The sequence below is a fragment of the Parasteatoda tepidariorum genome, chromosome 1, assembly GCF_043381705.1.
Source record: "Parasteatoda tepidariorum isolate YZ-2023 chromosome 1, CAS_Ptep_4.0, whole genome shotgun sequence".
Classification (NCBI taxonomy): Eukaryota; Metazoa; Arthropoda; class Arachnida; order Araneae; family Theridiidae; genus Parasteatoda; species Parasteatoda tepidariorum.
The window spans coordinates 80,926,061-80,949,132 of NC_092204.1; the positions used below are offsets into that span (position 1 = coordinate 80,926,061).

The following is a 23,072-nucleotide window of genomic DNA, read 5'->3' on the forward strand; positions in this document are numbered from 1 at the left end:
TATATATTATATATATATTTATTAACATATATATATATATATATACGTATATGTATATGTATATAAACTACAAGAAACAAGTAAAAATATACTTTACTTGAGACGAAAAAAATATTAAAAGTTAAAAATAATTGATATTAATATAGCCAAAAAAAAATTAGTTCATGTTTCCTTAAAATCCCCTCAATCACTTTTTAGAGATGGAAATCCAAATCCATTGAATAAATAAATTTTAAAGCAGTAAAAGTTTATTTTTGAGCTATAATTCGTTACTTAAATTAGCATTTGTACTAATTGGCAAATTTAAGATCAGGCCCATGAACCATTAAGGCTAGTCCATGAAGATCCAATTATTAGATCAAGAGTAAAGTTAGTTAAAGCTATTACTTCTTATTTTGCGCATTGTACATTATATTACATTCCTTATTTCATACTAAAAGAAATACAAAATTTCTAGATAAAGTTGAACACATCATAGTACACTTATGGTTAACAATTTAGCACGTTCACCGGTTTTATTTCTGATTTAGTTCCTATAATTTTATGATATTATTAAACAATTAAAAATACAAATCAATATCAAATTTGGAAACCATGTGCATGAATACGCTAGTTGTCATCATAAACACAATACACAAGCATAATATGTTTTGATTATATAGCAAACGCAAATAAGCCAATGGTAAAATTAGACACTGAAAATGAAACAAAATGTATGGCTAAATTAGACACTCAAAGCGAAAAAGTTGAGCAAACAATTCATATTTACTACCAACCACGCTAATCTATCATTTCAATAAACGTGTTTACTTTATGCCATTCGTCTTTCGTAAAGTTTTCTTCAATGAAATCCGTTTCAGTACAGAATTAATAGAATACTATCATCATCTTGATGAATATCGATCATAAACAAAAGTAAAAAAAACTTAGATTACTGTATTCCTCCACTTGAATCCAGCCCACTTCATAAATCATCGAAGTCTGCGTACCCACAATGAATTGTTTTAGGGATGAATTGCGCTTTTATGTAATTGTCGCTTCGATAAAATGTGTGTATTACAAATTGCTGACGAATTGTCCCTGTAACGAATTGTACGCGATAAACTACCTTACGACGAATAGTACGTATCAAATTGAAGCAACACCTAAACTTTAAAGCGTACAGGGATTTAAATAAGATCTCACAATAATTCAAATTATTGTAAATATTATAAAACAATATTCCAATCAATATCTAATTCAAAAGCCAGCTAGTTGTCATAAACAAAATAACCATGTATAATATTTATTGAACATATAACAAACTGAAATAAAACCAATGATATGCATGACAAAATGACACGCGCAAAACAAAAAGTTTAGCAAACAATTTATAATACGCTGACTACGGCATTCAATCATTTCAATAAACGTGTTTACTTTATGCCATTCATCTTTCGTAAAGTTTTCTTCTATGAAATCCGATATTAATGTTCAGTCCAGAATCAATGGAATACCATCGTCATCTTGATGAATATCGATCACAAACAAAATTCAGAAAAACGTAGAGTAGTGTATTCCTCCGCATGAATCCAGGCCACTTCATAAATCATCGAAGTCTATGATCATCCTTAGGCGGAGTTATCGGATTGAAAGAATTATTGAAGCATTGAATAGAATTATATGGTTCGAAGAAAGAATATTCCGATTCATTCACGATGAAGATCAAATAGATGAAAGTCAACACAATTTCTTAATATTCCATTATCTGTGCAATGACATATTGGAAGTTTAACCGGATTATATTTAGACATTATATTATTTTTGACGTTCGAATTTCAGCTGGAAAAGGTGAAACAAAAAGAAGAAACATTTCTACTATGAATAAAATTAGAATAAAAAAATACATATTTTAAAATTTTATTTTTAAAATAAAATTATCTTAGAATTAACAAAAGTTTATATCGACTTCATAGTCAAATCATTAAAAAAATAATAAACTGTTTTACTTTCATATACATGGACATGTAATTTTCAAACCGCCTCAGAAGACAATGGAATTCGTAAAGTCAAGTATCAAAACAAAATATTTTATTGAATACAATTAGTCTTTAAACAAAGGATTCTCAAAAAACTTTTAGGCACAACCAAAATTTCAAATATTTAAATGGGATACGGATTCACTTCCAAATGATTTTCACATGTGGTAATGTAAATTCTCTCATGTATTTACTTTTAAAATGAGTGTTTCATTATCGTTAAATAATAATTGTTTGATCTAACGAAACTTTTTTTACCAAATTTCGCTATTTAAAGTAAGAAAAATCAGCGAATAAACAATTAGTTGAGTAAGAATTGACGGTTATTTAAAAAAGAACTCTGTAAAACTTAATTACATTCATGTATGATAATTTAGAAAAAGAGGTTCAAGATATTCGAAAAAATCAAAATAATGAGTTTATTTTATTGAAATATTTGAAATAGTACCACCAAAGACACCAAGTCCAAAGTTTTGACTTTCATCACTGTTAATATTTTATTTCATTAAAGGAGTTGTATAATTAAAACCTACTGAATTTGCGGTTGTCAACCAACCCAACCCAATAGACAAAGAGGCTCCTAGATTGAATATGGGGACAGAATTACCTTTTAGAAGAATATTTGGGTAGGATAATCGATGCATCGTTAAAAAGAATTGCAAAAACCTTATCTGGTTTGCCCGACGGCAAGAGAGCACTAATGCATGTAACGTATACCAGTTGAGAGATGTTTTACGTCAACAAATTAGTTTATGCGAGCCGTCAAAGATATTTTTATCAACCATCTGTATCTGGGATTCAAGCGTGGATTACCTGAGTCAGAAACAAATGATATGTCATTTGAGTTATTTTGGTTAACATAAAACTCTTGATGGTGATTATAATACAGAAATTGACATCATTTAACATTTTATTTTGTTGACAAAACGTATCGTCTGCTACACACATTCCCAGCAAGTTAGATCATTCAACATACAATTTTTATAAAAATCTCTCAGAGTAAATTTCCACCCTGACAAATACCGCACAGCAAGCAATATTTTGTTAAAACACAGATAAACAATAATCTCTTGTTTCATAACTTAAGGTCATTTTTAAACACATATATACGATTTCTCGCGAACAAAGATACAGAAAATATAAATTTTTCCTGAATACATTTTTCTAAAAAGAAATTTTTTCATATGTTTGATAGGGCAGTTATTTATTTCTTAAGTAAGCAGTCATCCAATCTATGTACAGGGTAGAATCTTCGACTAATACAGCCGCAGCCATGTATTATTGGCAGGAGTCAAATTGGATTTCACTCTAATCGTAAAAGCACTACTCAAACATTATATAACTCCAATGCCCATTACCTAATGAAAAGCCAAGCTAAAATTTCCAGTCAAATTTCTTTTCATGGTTTTGAAACCATGGTAGTTGTAAATGGTTAAAAAACCGTATAGTATTATTTTAAAGTTTTTTTTAAATTATACTAGTAGTAAACGTTCTCAAAACCATAAATGTAAAATATGTTCTTTTCCGTGAACTTTGCAGTTAATGTGATAGACAGACTGCTTCCGATTATTTTACTGTAATTTTAGACTGAAAACTCTAACGGTGTGCCTTCAACAGAGCGAAAACAAAAGGTCTAATGAAGGGGAGCCAGGAAGTAATTCACAGAACTCTACTAACTTTATTTCTGATGAGTCTGTTGGGAATATATTCCAACATTTTTGCTGAAATTTTCTATTTTTTAGTTCTCCAAAATTTTGCGTGATACTGGTGACGATCAATTTTGATTCGCGTGAATTTTTATTAATTTTTTTTTTACATTGCACTGCTACACCACGTCTCTCATCATTTCCAATTTTTAGTTATTGCATTGCGATTTGAGACTAAAAATAATTTTATAACAAACATTTTGAAAGCATCGAATAATATTTCATAGAACAATATTCATCGAAATTATATTGACCAACCGCATTACTTTCGAAGTCGAAATAATTATCAAATGTATTGGCGAATTTAAAAAATTTATGAAAATTGATAAAATAAAATTGAAATTTAGAGGTAACGAAAGGTATAATGTCGCCTTTCATAGAATAATATTCTTACATTATTGACATATTACAACCTCTTACAAGTCGCTATGGAGAAAAAGCAATTGCTTCGACAATTTAAATATCTATGTTGTATTCAGTTATAATACATGTGAAAATCCCATTATAAAAATTACCCCGAATTAATTTTTTTCTGTGTTACCTTACAATACACTAAAATACTTAATTTATAAGTGATTATTTACGGAGAAATTTGAGTTCATTTAGAGTGATACTCGGCAATCATTAAACTCGGCAATCTTATCATTAAAATGTGTACTACGCAAAATATTTCATCGTTAAAATGGGTCCTTCAACAGAGTATTTTATTGTAGAAATGAACCCTTTGCAAATTACTAACTGACTCATCTCAATATTTTCCATTTTAAAAATTATAATGGTCTTCCCAACTATACAGACGGTAGAATACTTAAATAAAGAATTTTGTGCAGGGTCATTCCTCATGAAATGAAGTCTCAAAGCTTACGCCAATTTTAAAATAGCATCTATAAAAGGATATGATCTTTGCGTTTCTTTTTCCTTACAAAAAGGAGTTCAGTTTGGCCCTTTAGAAGAATCTGAATTAATTAATGACTTTGATTAGACCCTGATTAAGACCCTTCCCAAAAAAAGACATTGATAGTAAGGACTTCATTCTGTTTTTTTTTTGTTGATTTAAGATATTTTGGAAACATTTTTCACAGATTTACAAAAAAGAGGACTTTAAGGAAATTGGATCTTTTACCATTGGATTCTGATTTTTCCATAAAAATATAAAAGCAGGATCCTATTTACTGAAATTAAAAAAAAAACTTAGTAGATTTCTCTCAATTTTGCAATAACAGGCGTTTTAAAATAAATCCTTTTACAATAAAATATTAATAACCAGTTTATATTGTTTATAGCAACAATTTTGCAATAACAGGCGTTTTAAAATAAATCCTTTTACAATAAAATATTAATAACCAGTTTATATTGTTTATAGCAAAATATTGTATGTGGATCAAGATTTTACAAATATGTGTTAATTTGGTCTAGGTGATTAATAACATTAAAAAATTTGTTAGCTCGAGCAAAAAAAAATCATCATTTTTGAACTTCAAAAGATTTGGTTTCTATGGGAAAAAGATACAAAATAATACACAATTTGTTTTTCCATACCAACTCTATAAAATAAAAACTAAGTTGTTGCTAATGGTAACAAATAACAGTATTTTATCCAGTAAAAAACACAGCTCTATAAAAATATTATTTTAAATCTTCAGGGTACTGAACAATCGTTATTTCGTTCCTGATCAGCCTAAAAAAAATTTATATATAACACGTTCTTGACAGGGGTTAATAACACAATTAAAATCTTCCAAGAATGATTATGTATAAAATGAATAGATACCTAATTTCATACTTTGAAACTAAAATCAATTCAAAAAAATCAAGATACAATGCATTTGACTTCATTAAATTAAAATTTAAAAATATAATTCTTTAAAAGAAATTGGGTTTTGTTTAAATAGGACCTAATTTTAAATTTATATTTTCGATTTAGTTTCATTTATTTATCTCGTTTATTAAAATATATCTATTATTCAACATATATTAAAAAGTAAAATTGCAAGATAAAATATAAGATTAACTAATAGTTTAAAATTTACGTACCTTTTCTTTTCCCTGAAAATCTTAATCGCAAAATTTACAAGGAAACAAGATTTTAATATTATTAAGTTTAACTAATCACATTAAACTTGAATTTAAATCCAAGCCATCTTTTCCATTTTTATAATTTTTTTAAATGAAACTAATTGCTAACTTATCATTTCTATATTATAAATAAATAATCGCGTGAAGTTTTAAGTATTTTAATATTTATCAAGCATCAGATATAATGATACTTTAATTACTTATGAAAATATTTTTTCGCTATTGATTGATAATTACATGCAAAAATATCTTCTCTTTGTAATATATTACCATTTTAATTCAATTTTTAGAATCCAGATAGAACCATTAACCGTGAGGAAATTTAATTTTATTTGCATAGCTGAAAACATAATGATTTTTTTAATGTAGTGAATTGAAAAAAGGAAACGATGAAAAGAATGACGACAAAATGTTTAAAGTAAACTTTAAATTCCTGCCTGATTAATTTCAATATCATTATCTTGAGCGTATGCTTCCTCCATTTTCTTTTAAAAAAATATCTTTTTTTTTTCTAAAGTAAATTTTACAGCCGGATGTTCTAATGACTTTACAGCAGCGGGTTGTTTTCGGAAGAATAATGATGTTCCAAGTTCCGATTTAAAGTTTTGATTGTCTAAGAACGTTCATTAGAAACCTTTAATTTAATGATTGCTTCAAACGTAACTAAAATTAGACCGTCTTTTCAGGTTGCTCAGATGTTTGTGATAGTATTTAAATGTGAGAACGCAAACAGTTCCTCCAATTATCATTACTTTGAATCAATTCGAAAAAATTAGTTTAGGCTTTTGATCTTAATCAAATTTGAGATGCCCCTAAAGTGTTTATGAAATTAAATATCTGAAACTTATCGCATAGTTCATAATTTAAAGTAGATTTTTATGATTACAATTTTGTTACATATTTCTTTTTTCAGAAAAATAGACATATTATTAGCAATAATTTGATCAGTGATTTCTTCAAAAACAGATAGCGGTGGTTCACCACATGCTGAGAGTTTAGTTTAAGTTGGATATTACTAAGCTGTTATTGAAATTTTATTTTGAGTGGGATAATACTCAGCTGTTACTGAAAGCTAACTCTGAGTAAACTTCAAAATTCATGTTGGTTGCATTTCAATTTCATTATCATAAACGCATGCCTCCTTAGTTTGAAGTTTTCTTTTTAAAGGAAGAAAAAAATGAAGTAAGTTTTACAACCGGATATTCTAAAGACTATACAGCAGTGGTTGCTTTTGGGGAAATTAATGTTCCAAGTACCGACAGTCTTTTCAGGTTGTTCAGTTGTTTGTGATGGTATTTAAATGTGATAATGCAGACAGTTCTACCAATTATCATTCCTTTGAATCTCAATTTGATAAAATTAGTTTAGACTTTTAATCTAAAACCTATAGTATAGTTGATAATCTGTAGTAAGTGGATTTTTGTTATAATCATTGATTACATTGTTTTGCTAAATATTTTTTTACATATCTTGTTTTATAATAATGGACATTTTATAAGCAATAATTTATTCAATGTATTCCTTACAAACAAATAGTTGTGATTAATAAACTTATAAAATTGTGAAAGTTTGATTTGATTAAGATGTAACTGAGTTGTTTTTGAAAGTTTATTTTGAGTGGAATGATAATGAGCTGTGGTTGAGTGATAATGAGTTGTGTGTTTGTTGCATGGTTATAATTATATTTTATGGTTAGCATTTTATAATTGGAAGAGCTCTTGCTATTTTAAACCATTTATTTCTTATCTTTACTGCTTTTTTTGCCAATAACTATACAAAAAATTTATATATTTCATGCGAGGAAATTACCTGCTTTTTACATAGCAATGAACAGTTAATTTAGAGAGCTTTCAATTTCGCTTTTTATTCATTTGAATTTCTGCGACATTGCTTAATATAGCTTGCATGATTAAAAAAATTACTATGAAGTTAGATTGAAATAAAAAGTACATTCCAACAGGTCACACGCTCTCTCAGAAAAAGAATGATCTCTCCCTATGGAAAAATGTTTGCAAGTGCAGAAAATAGTAAATGCTTATTTTTGTTCTCAAGAGAATTTCTGTGAAAAATAATTTGTTCCAAGCAAAATTTTACCTCAGAATATTTTGCACTTGTGATTTTTTTGACATGGCATTTTACTTCCTGAATTATACAACTTCCTGCTTTATACTATTACGTTTTAATAAAAAATAAATACTGATCTACTATTTTAACATCGCATGGCGTAGTTTATTGTATTATATTCATGAGAATGCTTCTTTACGTATGGTTTTTGCCTTAAATTGATTATTTTGAAAATTTATTTTCAGTACCTCCTAAGAACCTTACAATTAGAGACAACAAAAACAACACATTATCTGGAGTTATGGGTCCCTATGAAGAAGGAGCTACTGTTAGTTTCATTTGTGAAGCATTTGGAGGTATAAAAATATTGTAACTATTCACTTACATTTTTGTAGAGATTTCAAATAGAAATTATAATAAAGCATTACTTTTTTGTTGATTTGATCTATTTTATTAATGATAAAAATAATAATATTTAACGTTTTTGTTTTATTATATAGTTTCATAATGGTAAATAAGTTTCGAAATAGATTGATCTAATTATTTTTGTAATTATACATAAGAAAACATTCCCGCAACAGCTCGTTGTGGGCCAGCAGGTCATGGAGTATAGGACTCCACAATTTCATTGATTATGGCGATATGGTCATTACTGCGCAAAGGCCACTTTAACTTCCCTAACAAGCAGGTAGCCATTGATCTTTTTATACAACACCAGATAAAATGAAATATCAAATTATGAAACAAAAAGTATTTTTCAAAATTGTTTTACTTTATTCAGATATTGGACTGGCGTAATCTTGTCAGATTTTTTTTAATATGAATGTAAGTAACTTTTGTAATGAAAATTATCCAAGATAAGGTTTTAAACACATTCTTAAAAATTGTTAACGCAAATGTCATCTACACTACTGAAATATTTTTCAATTTTATGAAATGATTACTTTTCGTTGAATCTCCAGCTTTAGTACCTATCTGGAAAGGGCAATAAATACACTTATGAGCTTTTTCTTGGGAAATATACTTTGCATCCGATTCTTTGTATTATTATGTCTAATAAAAAACAATATGTACTAGAAAGAAATGTTAATCAGTGTGAAAAATAAAATTTCTTTTGAAGTTCATCCTCAAGATACCTTCACTTTGATTTATTGCACTAAGTGTGAAGTTAATTAATCTGTGGATATCCTCTTAGAGCCATTGAAGCCCATCCATTGAAAAACACATTACACTATCATTCTACCTTTTTCTCAAAGAAATCCATATTTAAATAAATTGCAATGCAAATGACCTTAATACCAATCCTGTATAATTCGGGAATTCATTCCCCACATATTCCATTTAAAATAATTTTTCTGGGTGGCATATGGTCCTGCATTTCAAATTTTGTGAAGGCACTATTCTCCGTACTAAATGCCAATACAATACATATTTTTTTCTATTTTTCAGTTTCTGAATGTAAATCAATAATTTATTTGCAATCACTAACTTTTGTTATTTAATATTATTGAATGAGTAAACAAATGTAAATATAGTTTGAAAATATCAAGTTTTAACCGTTATATATAAACTGTAAAGAATTTAGCTGGTGTGTCATTATAATACTGTTTATTTCACAAAAAATACTGCTATTTAAAAACTGAAGCCCGTTTGTAATCAGACACGTACCGTTACTTTATACTCTTGCAAACTCTTTTATTTTAACTCTTTTATTTTAATTTTATCTCGTGCAAACTCTTTTATTTTAACAGCGTAGCAGAATTATTATTGTCAGTCTTTTTAGTTTATTCTTAGTTTATTACCAGTCTTTGAAAACTGTTTAGTGAAAAATAGCTTCAAACCATCAAATATACGGAGAAAGTTTGGGGGGGGGATGATTAAAAACAGAAAAAAATTCAAACAGATAATTTGAAAAATAAAAAAAAATTGCATCTGTAAAATTACCTTTAAACAGTTTTTTTCCGTAAAAATGTATTATTGTTCAGTAGAATTTACATTTATTTATTACAGTACATTTATTTATCTTCATAGCATTTTTAATATTCTTAGAGTGTTTCTTGGCTCTAAGGCAATTTTTGTCGAATTTTAAAAGAACAATATGTAAAGGATTCCTTGACCCGGCTCTCGTCCTTGCATGTTCAATCAGTAACCTTCATTTTACAAAAATGAATCCTATTTTGTAGGTCGCCCGACACCAGTTTTAACATGGTGGAAAGGATCTACACTTCTAGATGATTCTTACACACCCGTCGGTAGAGGATTAGTCAAAAATGAGCTTTTGTTGCTGGACCTTCAAAGAGAAGATCTACTGACAACGTTAACGTGCCAAGCATCAAACACTAACCTTACTATTCCCGTTTCCAGTTCAGTAACAATTGATTTGAGTTGTAAGTATAATTTATAAAATTCATTTAAAAAAAAAATTTAAAATATTCACCAATATGAGATTTTTAAATAACATGTTACAAATTTTAGTTGTAAAATCTAAACTCAGCTTAAAATAATTTGTAAAATATACATCCATATAAGGTATTTCACGTAATAGCATGTGCAAATTTTTAGGTATAAATTCATAAGTTGTTTCAAATGATATGTAAAATATTCACCATCATGAAGTAATTCAAATAGTAACATGCAACATGTTTTGAATACAAGTTTTAAAATTTATGTCAAATATTTTTTGAAATATTTACTAATACAAGTTTGTTCAAATAGTAAAGCTTATATTTTTCATATAATTTTCTTCATCATGCTATCATACAATTTTCTTCAAAGGACTTTTAAAATGTTCACCAATATAACGTTGCTTGAATAGTTATATGGAACATTTTTTATTTATAATTTCGTAAAGTGCTTCACATAATTTTTAAGACCTTAACTATTATAAAGTTTTTCAAATTATGGCATATAACTGTTTTTCGAGTATTAATTTAAATAATGAATCAAAATATCTACCAAATAAGTTCAAACAAAAACTAATGATTAAAATGTTTAAGTGTAAATTATAAAATGATTCACAACTAATTCATGAAATAATCCCCATTGAAAATTAGCAAGTTAAATAGTTAAGAGCAATTAATAGCAAGTAACAAATAAAATACTGCGACTGTAAACTATCTATTTTTAAATAAGGTATAAATAAGAATCGATCATTGTTTACGACATAAATTTATTAATAAACTGTTTAATATTGCAAAAATTTTGAATAAAATTCTTTGTTAACTTGTTTTTAAATAAAAACATTTTTTATTGTTTAAAATTTATACACAAGCAGCTTATTACTCACAAGAATAATAATTTCTTCATCCAATAGTATGACATATACGGCCTTGAAATAAATAAATAGGATATTCATTAAAATAGAATCTGAGCTATAACAATAACTATAACAGGATGTAATGAATTTCTTGTTTTAATAAAAGTTACGTAAATTTTGAGAATCAATATATTTCTTACTATTACATAAAGACGTAAAAGTCAGTACATGTATAAATAAAAATTAAGGTTAATTATAAAGATACTATTAAGTAGCAGTATAGAATCTTACTGCTATTAAGCATTTTCTAAGACGTTGCCCTACTAAGTCTTCACTTAAAGACATGATTGTCTAAATAATAAATCGTATTTATATATGTTGAAAATGTTTATTTCTGATACTAAGTGAAATTTCTCAATGACTGAACAAAGAATGAATACTATTTCATGAAATAAATTTAAGATAAATAAAAATTAAAACAAGTTAACTTTCCTTTTATTTTTAATTATCGCAATAACGATTTAGCACAATACAGTTACTATGATTTATTTCATATTTTATTGCCCTTCGTATTTCCGGCAAAATTAAATTCCTAGTGCACTTTAGCATCCAAATAGAGTCTCGGTGTTGCCATCTAGTGTGGCAGAAACTAAACGTCCAAATTATCATGACCAACGGTATCTCGCCCATTGTGGTGGTCCTGAAAGAGTGGATACCACCTCTGGAGAACGCACTAGTTCTGCTCATCGGCAAGATCGATTGTGCAGATCATTGGAAATTTTAACAAAAATATTTCAATTCATAAAATATGAAATTAAATCAGAACTAAATATGTCATTGAATCTAAATCTGAATAAGCACATGATTTTTTTTCATATATTGAGTTATAAAATAACAAATTAATAAGGTTTTTTTATCAATGAATTGAATAAAATGTACAACTTGCAAATTATCGAATACTTTCCGCTTTAAACAATCATTAGTTTAGAAATTGCCATAGCTAGTAATTTCTACATACCATAGAAATGACACTGAATTTCATCCATACTCGGAGAAACCAATAAACTCGTACACTTTATGACATGTATTTAATTATACATTTATTAAAATTGAATAATCATCTAAATCAAGAAACCTATAGAATAACAATATTCAGTATTTTTAAAGTAAAATAAATACTTTAATTGTTTTATACTTTTGAAAATTATGATTTTAATTTAACAATTCGCTCTAAATGCATAAACATAACATAAAATGATTAAGTTTAAGATATTTGTCGGATATTTGATGGTTATTTGAAAATTACTTAACTAGAGGATATAAACTAAAAAAAATAGTCTTATCTTCATATTAGTCATTTATTTTCTATTGTTATACACCACAAAATTACATTTTCAGCCAAACAAATGGACAAGATAAGAAAACCAATACACTCCATAGATTTTAACTCAGCTTATCCCAAATTGAAAAAAAATTGGAGTTGGCCTGGTACTCAAACTAACCCTTTTTTTTAAAAAAATTTCAACTAGCATCACATTGTTTTTATGCTCTGGTTTCATTATCGTATGTACCTAAAAAATTCAATTTTTATAACAATCATTCAAAAAAAAAATCGATTTTATGTACAGTAAATTGGTATTTAGAAGTTTCGAAATGTTGTTTCCCCCTCAGTTTGCAATTTTCGAGTTAAACACGTATTAATTTAAATAAGCATAAGTGAAACTGGTACATTTGGAACAATTGACCTTTGTTATGCACACAAAATATCTGTATGAAACTTTAATAGATATTTCTTTAATTGTTCACCCAAATTTATAACTTCTCAATTATCTTACAACAAGTATCGATTTATCTCATTATATATCTAGTATCGCCTCAAGAAGTTCACATTCTAACTCCCCGCAGACCTTTATCTTCCGGCGAGGAATTGGAAGTTGTTTGCCATACGTTTGGATCCAGACCTCCTGCCAAACTATCCTGGTGGGTTGGGTCAATGCCATTAAATGACCGAGCGAAAGAAACTGTTTCGGGAGATGGAAATTCTACTTCAAGTCGGCTGTTATTCCGTCCAACAAGCGAAGATCATGGAAAATTCTTAGTCTGTAAAGCCCATAACCCTGAAACACCAGACAGTGCCTTAGACGATAAATGGGAGCTGAATGTGCATTGTAAGTACCTCATTTATTGCAAAGTGTTCTTTTGCCATAAATGCTGAATGATTCCCTTAATGTACAGTTGGCATTGCCTGAGTTGCGTAATAAAGGTCACTGATAATATTAAATAAATGGGAAGTTCGAGAAATCTGCTAAAGTGTGATGATTAAATTGTGATTCGATAATGTAACTTAGGATTTTTACTTCTATTCGATCATTTGAAAATTTTAAATGCCAGTACACTTGATATAGAAAAGTTATTTTACATAAGATTTTAATTACAACGTCCATTTAAATAATGAAGACACAGCTACTGAAAAATGAAATTAAGGTCAGGTGACTAAGGATCGATTTTATACTAATTATTAGGTGCTGTAATTTTTCAATTTTCAAGATAGATAAAAAATCTGGTACAATTTTGCTCTCTTTTATACTCAGCTTAACTTACATCTTTTTTAGTTTGAAATATACTGCGTGTCATTAGCTTTTCTCAATCATTATAAACAGTTTTTGCAGTATATTTTTTTCTCGTAGCGTTTCACAACACCAACTTTTAGATTTGTAACTTAAGTCACACAGCATACGTTACGTGACTGATTATATATCCGAAAACAAAGACTCCCCATTTCGTTTTTTGAAGTTTTTGGATAATGTGTACATATTTTTCGTGCTCTACATTTCGGGTGGGAAAATTTATGTAATGAGCATAAAATGTGCCATGCAAAATCATTTTGTGTTTATTGAATAAATTTAAATGTTTCTTCGACTGTAATATCAAATTTTAAATTAATCCAATATATGTTTTAACAATTTCAGTTGCTCCACAACTTTCGTTAGCTCTTGGTGCAAGCCAACAGTACGAACACATACGAGAAGGAAGTGATGTATATTTTGACTGTAATATTCAAGCTAATCCTCCTGTCACAAGTGTCACGTGGACACTCCAGTCTGCTCCCTTAGAACACCAACCATCAATGGGAATAATTGTGAAAAACCACTCGCTTCTTCTGCAAAATGTTGGAAGAAGACATCGTGGGAAGTACCGATGTATGGCTGAAAATGAAGAAGGTGAAGGCGTGAGCGACGAAGCTCTGCTAATGATTCAATGTAAGGAGATTGAATAATTAATCAAACTACTTTTGCATCTGAAAATACTAGAAAGACTGAGTTGTTTTCAGTCTCAATTGGAAAAAAATATTATTGTTTTGTCCTTAGTTTATAGTCTGCTAATAGTTTATTCCTTAATGAGTTCAATGAGCCTGCAAACATAGCGTATAATAAAATATGTCTATAATTATTCAAACAAAAAACTTATGTTGAACTTAATAAAGGTGGACATTTCTTAAATACGCATTATCAATAATTACTAATATTAAACAATCATAACTTGTTGTGTAATTCAGTTTTTATTAGCAATATATTGCTGCGCGGCCATGCTTTTTAGGGCAAGTATTATTGCAGATATTCCCTTCAATTAGCTCCAAACAGCTTTTCGAGTTGAGAAAACGTCTCTTATTTATTATGCAAATTTTCAAGTGAAACTGTAGTTTTGAATGAATAAATAAATTTTAATAAAGCGTTGTACTCGACTGCAAATGAATATTGAAAAAAAAATTTTTTTTCATTGGTGGCTACTTTTCAGTTAGCCAGTTGCAAGGAAATTTAAATTAATTCTATTTCTTTTACATTTTTTTTAATTATTTTTTTTAACTAATTAAATTTTTTTGCGTTTAAAAAATAAGGAAATTCAAAATAAAAGTTGTTAAAGTTCTACATTTTTTCATTTTTTGGCACTCGACTAGCCAAAAATTACTCATTATTGTAAGTGATTTGTAAAAAATGTAATTTATTTCAATTATAGAATTTTTAAAGTTTATACTGGGTTATTAGCTGCAAAGAATACTTTAAGTACAGAAAGTAAATTATTATCATAAAACCAGCTTTTAATTCGTTTGAATATCAATATTTTTCTTAACTAACTTTAAAAAGAAGTGCAATATATAGATTGAAAATACTACGAATATCTAATAATTAGAAATTGCAAATATTACGGACATAGTTTACTGCTTTTTGTTTTCCTGTATAGCAAACTCAATCTTAATCATATAGTAATATTGAAGGCAATAACCACTATGACCCATACTGCATCTCTCGTCTATAAATAAAAAGGGATAAAAAAAATACATGCGTTTAGTTTTTATGAGTATTATATGTATTAAACATGGCATCTTTAATCCCTTAGTGAAATAAGTAAAAAAAAATACAACTATTCCTGTTATTAACTTCTTTCTTGTTTCAGTCTCGCCTGTCTGCCTGAGTGGACAAAGACGAGCGTATGCAGTAGCTAAACACGAAGAAATCAACGTAACTTGTGAGGTTGATGCAGATCCTGAAGATATACAGTTTAGGTGGATGTTTAATAACACATCTGAAATGATTGATATAGTGACATTTACATCACTTGCTACACGAAGCATAGCTTCCTACATTCCTAGGTCGAAGATGGATTACGGCAGCCTTAGTTGTTGGGGAAGAAATAGTATAGGAGTGCAAAAGCAGCCTTGCATGTTCTCTATTGTTCCGGCTGGTGTGTATATAGAATATTCTACTATGCTTGACTTTGCCATTATATATTTTAAATAATGTTTCTTTTCGCAATTTTATTTCAAATAGAATAAATTAATAATGAGTGTTTTTTCATATGTAAGGTAAATGATTAGTAATAAACACTTTAACAGAAAAGGAAATTGTGTACTACCGAGCAAATTTGAAAACAGCGTAAGTCTATTGCTGAAAATATGAAGACTTAAATGGAATTTTAAAAAAAACTGATGAAGCAAAGTTTAATTTTGGAGAAAAAAATTTCAATATATAGCTTATCCTACGAAAATGTCAAGTATATAAAAATATCAATTTTGAATTTTTTGTGTCGCTTACATTGATTTTTCCGTCGCAGTATAATAAACCAATTTCCACAAAACCTAAGAGCTTCTAGGTAAAGTATGAAGAAAGTGGTTTGACAACTATTTTCTTTTAATTGCTAATTCTGTGAGAAAGAAAATAAAATCTCAAAAATTGATGAAAATAATTATTTTTAAAATTTCAAAAATTCAAAGTATATAAAATTCTCAATTTTGAATTGTTCGTCACCTACATTGATGTTTCCATTGAACGGTATTGTTTTCAACGACCATCCGCAGAACTTTCGAGCTTAAAAAACCATTCAAAATATATAATTAAATCAGTTAAAGACATTTTTTACTGATAAGAAGCTATAATTATTTTCATGCAATTATAAAATAATATGAAACACAAATTATAATTAACTAAATCTAGAAATGAATAACACAGATGTGAACTTCCAAACATGAATGTTTTTTTTCTGAAGAATATAATATTTAAAGAAGAATAGAATAAAGTATTTAAATAATCTAGAGATGGCAATCATTTTTTACCCAGTGTGTCAAAATTTTGAAAACCCTAACATTGTTTCCGTATCACATTTATAAATAATAATTTTATACTGATGTATAAGAGCGAATTTCATTATGGTTTCAGTTTTATTATGCGGGAATTTAGTTTGTGTGTCGCTCAATATGAGTTCGCGTGACACCTCTAACAACTATGTCATAGATTCGCCATCAACGGTATCAAGTAAACTTTAGTATGGCATAACTCTTCAGAATGTTTAAAGCTGCCTACCTTTCTGTTAAACCGTAATTTATCGAATACATGAAGCACGCTAAAAACATATATTCTTTCTGTTTTTTCTTTCCTTGTCCTTTTATTATCGTCTTAATATTTAGGGACAACAGATAATAAGCAACTCTTAATTACTTTCGCTTTTCTTAAAATTTTATCTTGGCAAAATGCTTCCCTTTGATTTGTATAAATGTAAAGAGATTTAAATTAAATTTTAATAATATTTATTTTATCATTTTTCTTCTGCAAAGAAAGTGTATAGCTTAAATTTCTTCTTCATGCAACTATTTAATCTGAAAATACTTCGTTACAAAACCACAAGTTTTTCTGCTCTTAAAAAACCAGTGTTTAAGAGCTACTTAATTTCATGTTCAAAATTCAGAGGCATGATGTTTTTTAATTAAAAATCCTTAATTAATACATTTATGTTTTCCTAATATCTTTATTATTAATACATATAACTTTTTCAAAGAATAGTGGAAATGGCTTTCGACTAGGGCTGTTCGGAAAATAATTTCATTTTTTTTCCTCAACAGACGACTTATTTATATTTTTTCCCCACTAACTTCATATAATCATTATGCATTTTGACAAATATAATCATTATGCATTTTGACAGCTGGTGTAGCAACACTTGCTTGTGAAAAAGTTGGACAGACTCTATGTAGTAGTTTTTGGTAGGTGTACTTTTTTCAGATATGGAAAGAAAAAAGCAGAATTTCACATAAACATTTTATATTTTGACAGCTGGTGTAGCAACGCTTGGTTGAGAAAAAGTTGGACAGATTCTATGCAGTAGTTTTTGGTTGGTGTACATTTTCAATTATGGAAAGTGAAAAGCAGAATTATTAGCAGATTTTATTTTTTGTACTATTTAAAAAGGAAATTAATTGCCCAAGAAAAAATAGCCCATATATATGTATGGAAATGATGTATTGGCAGTAAGCTAGAGTAAAAACTGAGTTCGTGAAATTTCCATAAGTCAAAATTTCGATTAAGATGCACCACTTCAGTTGAATCTGAAAAAGACACAATAAGGGCATTATTTGATCCAAACTGGTGAATAACAACTCACGAGATAGCCGAGAGATTAAATTTATTGAATTGGACCATTCATGACCATTTAATAAACAAATGTACAGATTTATTCTCAAAGCTCGACATAAGGGTTCCTCATGTTTTTTACGAAAAGAAATTTGTACCCACGAGTGGATGGCTGAAATTTTCTTCTCAAACGAAAAATTACCAATTTTTTTTTGCGCATCATCAGTGGGAACAAGAATTGGACTGCCTATAACAATGCTACGTTTACTACGAAATTTTTGTGTTAGTTTTTTGCCATTTAAGAACAAAAAAAAATTCGCTTGCCATAATGCTACTAATAAAGAAGATGGCAGAAAGTATTGAACCAAAATGAACAATTTTGATTGATTGAATATTTATACATGACAGGAAAATCGCCTTTCATTTTCACGAAAAAATTAATTTTATAAGCAAAGCGAAATACTTAGAGCTTATATCAGTCGTTATAATTAGAATTTGATAGAACAGAATTAAATTTAAGAGAGAGATAAAAAACAATGTTTTATTTTCATAATTATGTGTTTTTATTGTAATGTAAGTTTTTGTTGAAGAATATAATGATTCAAGCAATCAAGTTTCAGATACCTCAATTTATCTGTAATCAAATTAATTAACTGTTCAAATTTTTAAAAAAATTAGATATTTTTTCTATATTAAGTTTAAAAAAATGTATTTGGTTTTTTCTAAATAATAAGCAAATAAAATTAAAACAAATAAAATTAGAATAATTAAAATTAAATAATTAAAATTAAACACAAAATATTAAAAGTTGAATTATTTATTTTTAATTTTACGCTTCAAATTCTAAATTTTCTAAAATAAAGATCATGATATCGGTTACGTTATTTTATTTTATCAGTTACGTTGTTAAGCAAGTCAAAAAATTTCTATTAAAATAAAGACCTATATATTATTTTTTTATTCAAATTTATGTTATAATTTATTATTATTTATTTTTCGGGGAAAAATACACAAGTTAGGAATTATATATTATTTATTGTTTGTATTATGATTTGTTTTATTATTTTGTTTTAGGCCCCCCTGACCCAATACAAAATTGCACATTGATGAGTCAAACTTCCAGTAGTTTTATAGTGAATTGTATCCCAGGAATCGATGATGGTGGAGTGAAACCACGGTATAATATATTAGCTGTAAATACTCGTTTAGGAGAGGGCTATAAAAACATTAGTCTCTCAACTGAGAAACCTTATTTTGCTTTGAGAGAGTTAGAATCAGGTACGACTTACCGGTTATTGATGTATTCATCAAATAGCAAGGGACGTAGCACAGCAATTGAAATGATGGCGACTACTTTATTTTCTGCAGAAAGAAGAACAGGTTAGTGTACATATAGGGTGTCTCAAAATGCTAGCAAATTGTAATTTTTTGGCCATCGGTGCAATAAAATGTTGCCAATAAAAGAAATGACAGCAGCGTTTTTAAAAGATAAACGTTAGATGGATTTTTTTTAAATGAATGGTAGATTCCTTTTATCTGGTCTAGTAATTTTATCATGTTAAAATATTATTCACAGCCATTGACCATTATTCACGCAGCANAATGTATTATATATATATATATGCATGCAGCTGGCGGTGACGTCCTGGAAGTAAGATATGTTCAACACTTGAAACTGACACAACGTAGGAAGGACACAATCATGTTAAATTATGAAATGGATGTCGGAATTATGCTCACCATAAATTTGAATTTGCATCTTCAACTTCAACTCTCTGAAGCATGCTTTACACGAGTATTTCTATGATAGTTATTGGCACTTTCTCTGCGGGACAAACGCTGAGTTTCCTCACTAATTTTAGGATTGCAGTTACACACAATCCAAAAATTAGGGTTTACCAAAATTAGGTTTACCAAATTAGGTTTACAAAATTAGGTTTACCAAATTAGATTTACCTAATTAGGTTTACCAAAGTTTTAAAATTAGGTTTAAATTACGAGGTGAAATTTTGTCCAAAAAGTTCTTTATAAGGCAAATCTTAGCTTACAGCAGGACTGTTCATTCCTGCCACCATTATACCAATTCATAGTTGAATAAAAAATTATAAGTTTTCTATGACCTTGTTACTTGATAACTAGAGTTGTCGTCTTGAAAGTATAATGGGTTCAACGTTTGAAACAGACAAAACGTAGGAAGTATAAAATGTAAAATTATGTAGCAGGTAGCGGATTTCAATTTACCATAAATTGCGATAAAGAAACCAAATCAATTCCAAGTAAAAAAAATTCCCCAGTCCGTAAACGCACTACCGACGAAATGAATTGATTGAGCCATGATGGCTCAGGAGATAAAGCGTTCGCCTTCTAGTGAGGTGAACCGGGTTCGAAAGCCAGCGATACGAATTCCGCACGTGTCTCGCACCGACGACAATGCTGGCGTAAAATATTCTTAGTGGTAGACGAATCATGGGTTAGAGTTCTCTTGCCGGCAGGTTAACTGAAGGATACTTTCGTGGTTTTCCTTTCTATGTGACGTAAATGCGGGTTTCATCAAAAAGTTCTCCCCGGAGGCAAAATTTTTCTCAATACTTTATCCAAGAGTCTCCATGTTTTCTGAATTGGGTTCAAAATTACAAGACTACGGATTTGAACGTTAGTAGCCATAACCCCAAAATTGAGTTGGATGTTCAACGACGGTTATAAAACACAGGATGTGATTGGATTTTTACAAACTCATTGATAAATAGTTGTGTTCTTTTAATTTCCTGAAACATTTTATTTACCAGTTTTAATAAGATACTAAATATTCTAAGTGTGCTAATGTACTTTTTTTAAAAATATTTTTTTACTTGCAGGAGATGAACCAACGATAGCCATTAGTGCTGTATTGGCTGTACTAATGGGTTTAGTTGGTGCTCTTGTCGGTTTGGCGATATTAATAATTTTAATTATGAAAGCAAGAAGTGGAAGTGAAAACTCAGGTAACTATACAGTTTTATTATTAACTATAGTTAGATTTATTCTTTCATTTCATGTGGCTTTATATCTTTTTTCCAATTATTTTTGACGAAACGCTTTATAATTAGTGAGCAGAAGTAATTTTGTTCAAGATACGTGTGAACGATTGAAATTTATTTATCTCGCTGTAACCTGACTGTGAATTAGATAGTAATAGGACTTAAAAATAGTCTGCTAAAGCGACCACTTAGTGGATTAGATGATATAAATGGGGTAGGTAAAATAAATGGTGCCGGAATTCTTAGGTAATGTCCGTGAATATTTATGAAGATTCTCTGAATTCCGACAGAGTCATCTGTTTTTCGTCAACCGTTAAATTATTGTGCACTTTTCATCAAAACCATGAGATTAATTTTTCATTATTTCACCACAAAAATCATAATTATTTGAATTGAATTTCATAGAACTGTTATCGTTTTACAATTATTTCAAAAGTTGCCATTTTTACATGAAAAAGATTTTATTTTTAATTTTACATCTACGAATAATACCATAATAGCAATAAAACACATATTTCATGGCAAAAATAAGTAATGTGATTTTTTCTGTTTTTATGTTAGTAATAATTACTTCAAAGATTTTTCAAAATCTAAATAATTCAAAAATACATTTGTCTATTTTAAATTATCAAAGAAGCGATAAATTTGTCATCATAACCAGAAAAAAAATTTATCGACTGGACAGAAATGCAGCTCTCGGCTTGCACCGACCACAATCTATGGCATAGTTATGTTGGATAATTTTGTTATGGAAAAAACAGAGTTTGTATTTTAAAATAACGGAGTATGTGTTAAAAAAACAAGCATCTGTCGTTAAATAACAGTTATTTGGTTTGAAATAAATGGTTTCTTACATGCACACCGATGGACAGTTTTTTTTTCTAAATCTAGCAGATTTTTTTTTTACATTTCTCCATCGAGGGCATTCCTTTAAGTTTTAAATTTCAAATCAAGGATTTTAAGATGAATGACATTCCTATAATGTATCCAATTAATTGAATTGATATTATTCGTAAATTTAGGTAAAACTAAACAGTTGTTTTGATATTTTCATTAAATTGCTTGCAATTTAATGAAAATCTACTTTCATTATATTGATTAACATTAATTTATATCTTATGTATTATGTAATAAGATATAAATGAATTTGTAAATCTATGCTTAATCAACTTCATTTTAATCGTCATAGATCTAAAATTTATTTTAGAAAACTTCTACTGAAATGACAAGCATTTTTAAATTCTGTGAACAGAGATTTAAAAAAAAGAAGAAAATGAAGTTCTGTTATAAAATGAAATATAGAATAATTAAACTTAAAAAAATTACTTCGTGTATTTCGTATTAAAGAAGTATAAATATATATATTTTCTTACAAAAAAATATGAAGAAAAAGTTAATATCTCAAATAGATATAAAGTTCTCCGCCTGGTTAATTTATAAATTACTAAAATCAGTTTATTTATCAACGACTTTGTATTTTAAATTAGTTTATTTCACGAGAAGTAGCTAAGACAAAAAATTTATATATTTATTTTTTAGAAAATACTTACAACACTGTTTATATGCTTAGACAGCTTCCTTCTAAAATATGTCTTCATATAATGAAGACGGATGATATGTTTTAAAGTCTTTCTGTCTTCACATTAAAGAATGACACTTTTTATGATATATATCTAATGGATTTCTATCTATTCAGTTTCAAAACTGTCATCTATTAATTACTTATTTAACGAGAAAGCATTGGTTTTCTTATAAATTATTTTAATCATTTTTAATTCTGTCCTAGAGAAGAATTTCTCATAAGTTAATGAAAAAGTTAACCATGTTTCTTTTTTCGTGCTGCTAAGATTTTGATGCTTAAAATAAAATATGCATTCAGATAGTCAATATTGCATTTTGCCTGTTTTAATATTCATTAATATTTTCCTTAACACAACCGCTAGCATTTATCTTTAAAAAAATAGAATACATTTATTGATTGTGATTCATTTTGTGAATGTATTGCCTTTTTCTCCATATTTGGCGTTTAATTATTT

General features: G+C 28.2%; 1 protein-coding gene across 5 annotated transcripts in view; it reads left to right on the plus strand.

The window, feature by feature from the left end:
• LOC107456176 (nephrin) overlaps nt 1–23,072 on the plus strand; it is a 168,010-nt gene that overhangs the window by 127,081 nt on the left and 17,857 nt on the right. For 3 of the 5 annotated variants that reach the window (XR_001585683.3, XM_016073961.3, XM_016073960.4), the window contains exons 3-9: nt 8,110–8,220; nt 10,048–10,251; nt 12,989–13,288; nt 14,090–14,380; nt 15,573–15,860; nt 19,094–19,399; nt 20,875–21,000. Coding sequence is in view for 4 of the 5 variants with exons in the window: in XM_016073961.3 (XP_015929447.2) it covers nt 8,110–8,220; nt 10,048–10,251; nt 12,989–13,288; nt 14,090–14,380; nt 15,573–15,860; nt 19,094–19,399; nt 20,875–21,000 (1,626 nt within the window). In the remaining variant the exon portion in view is untranslated. The remainder of the gene's footprint in view (nt 1–8,109; nt 8,221–10,047; nt 10,252–12,988; nt 13,289–14,089; nt 14,381–15,572; nt 15,861–19,093; nt 19,400–20,874; nt 21,001–23,072) is intronic. The other 2 variants (XM_071182967.1, XM_016073962.3) reach the window with 1 other exon arrangement.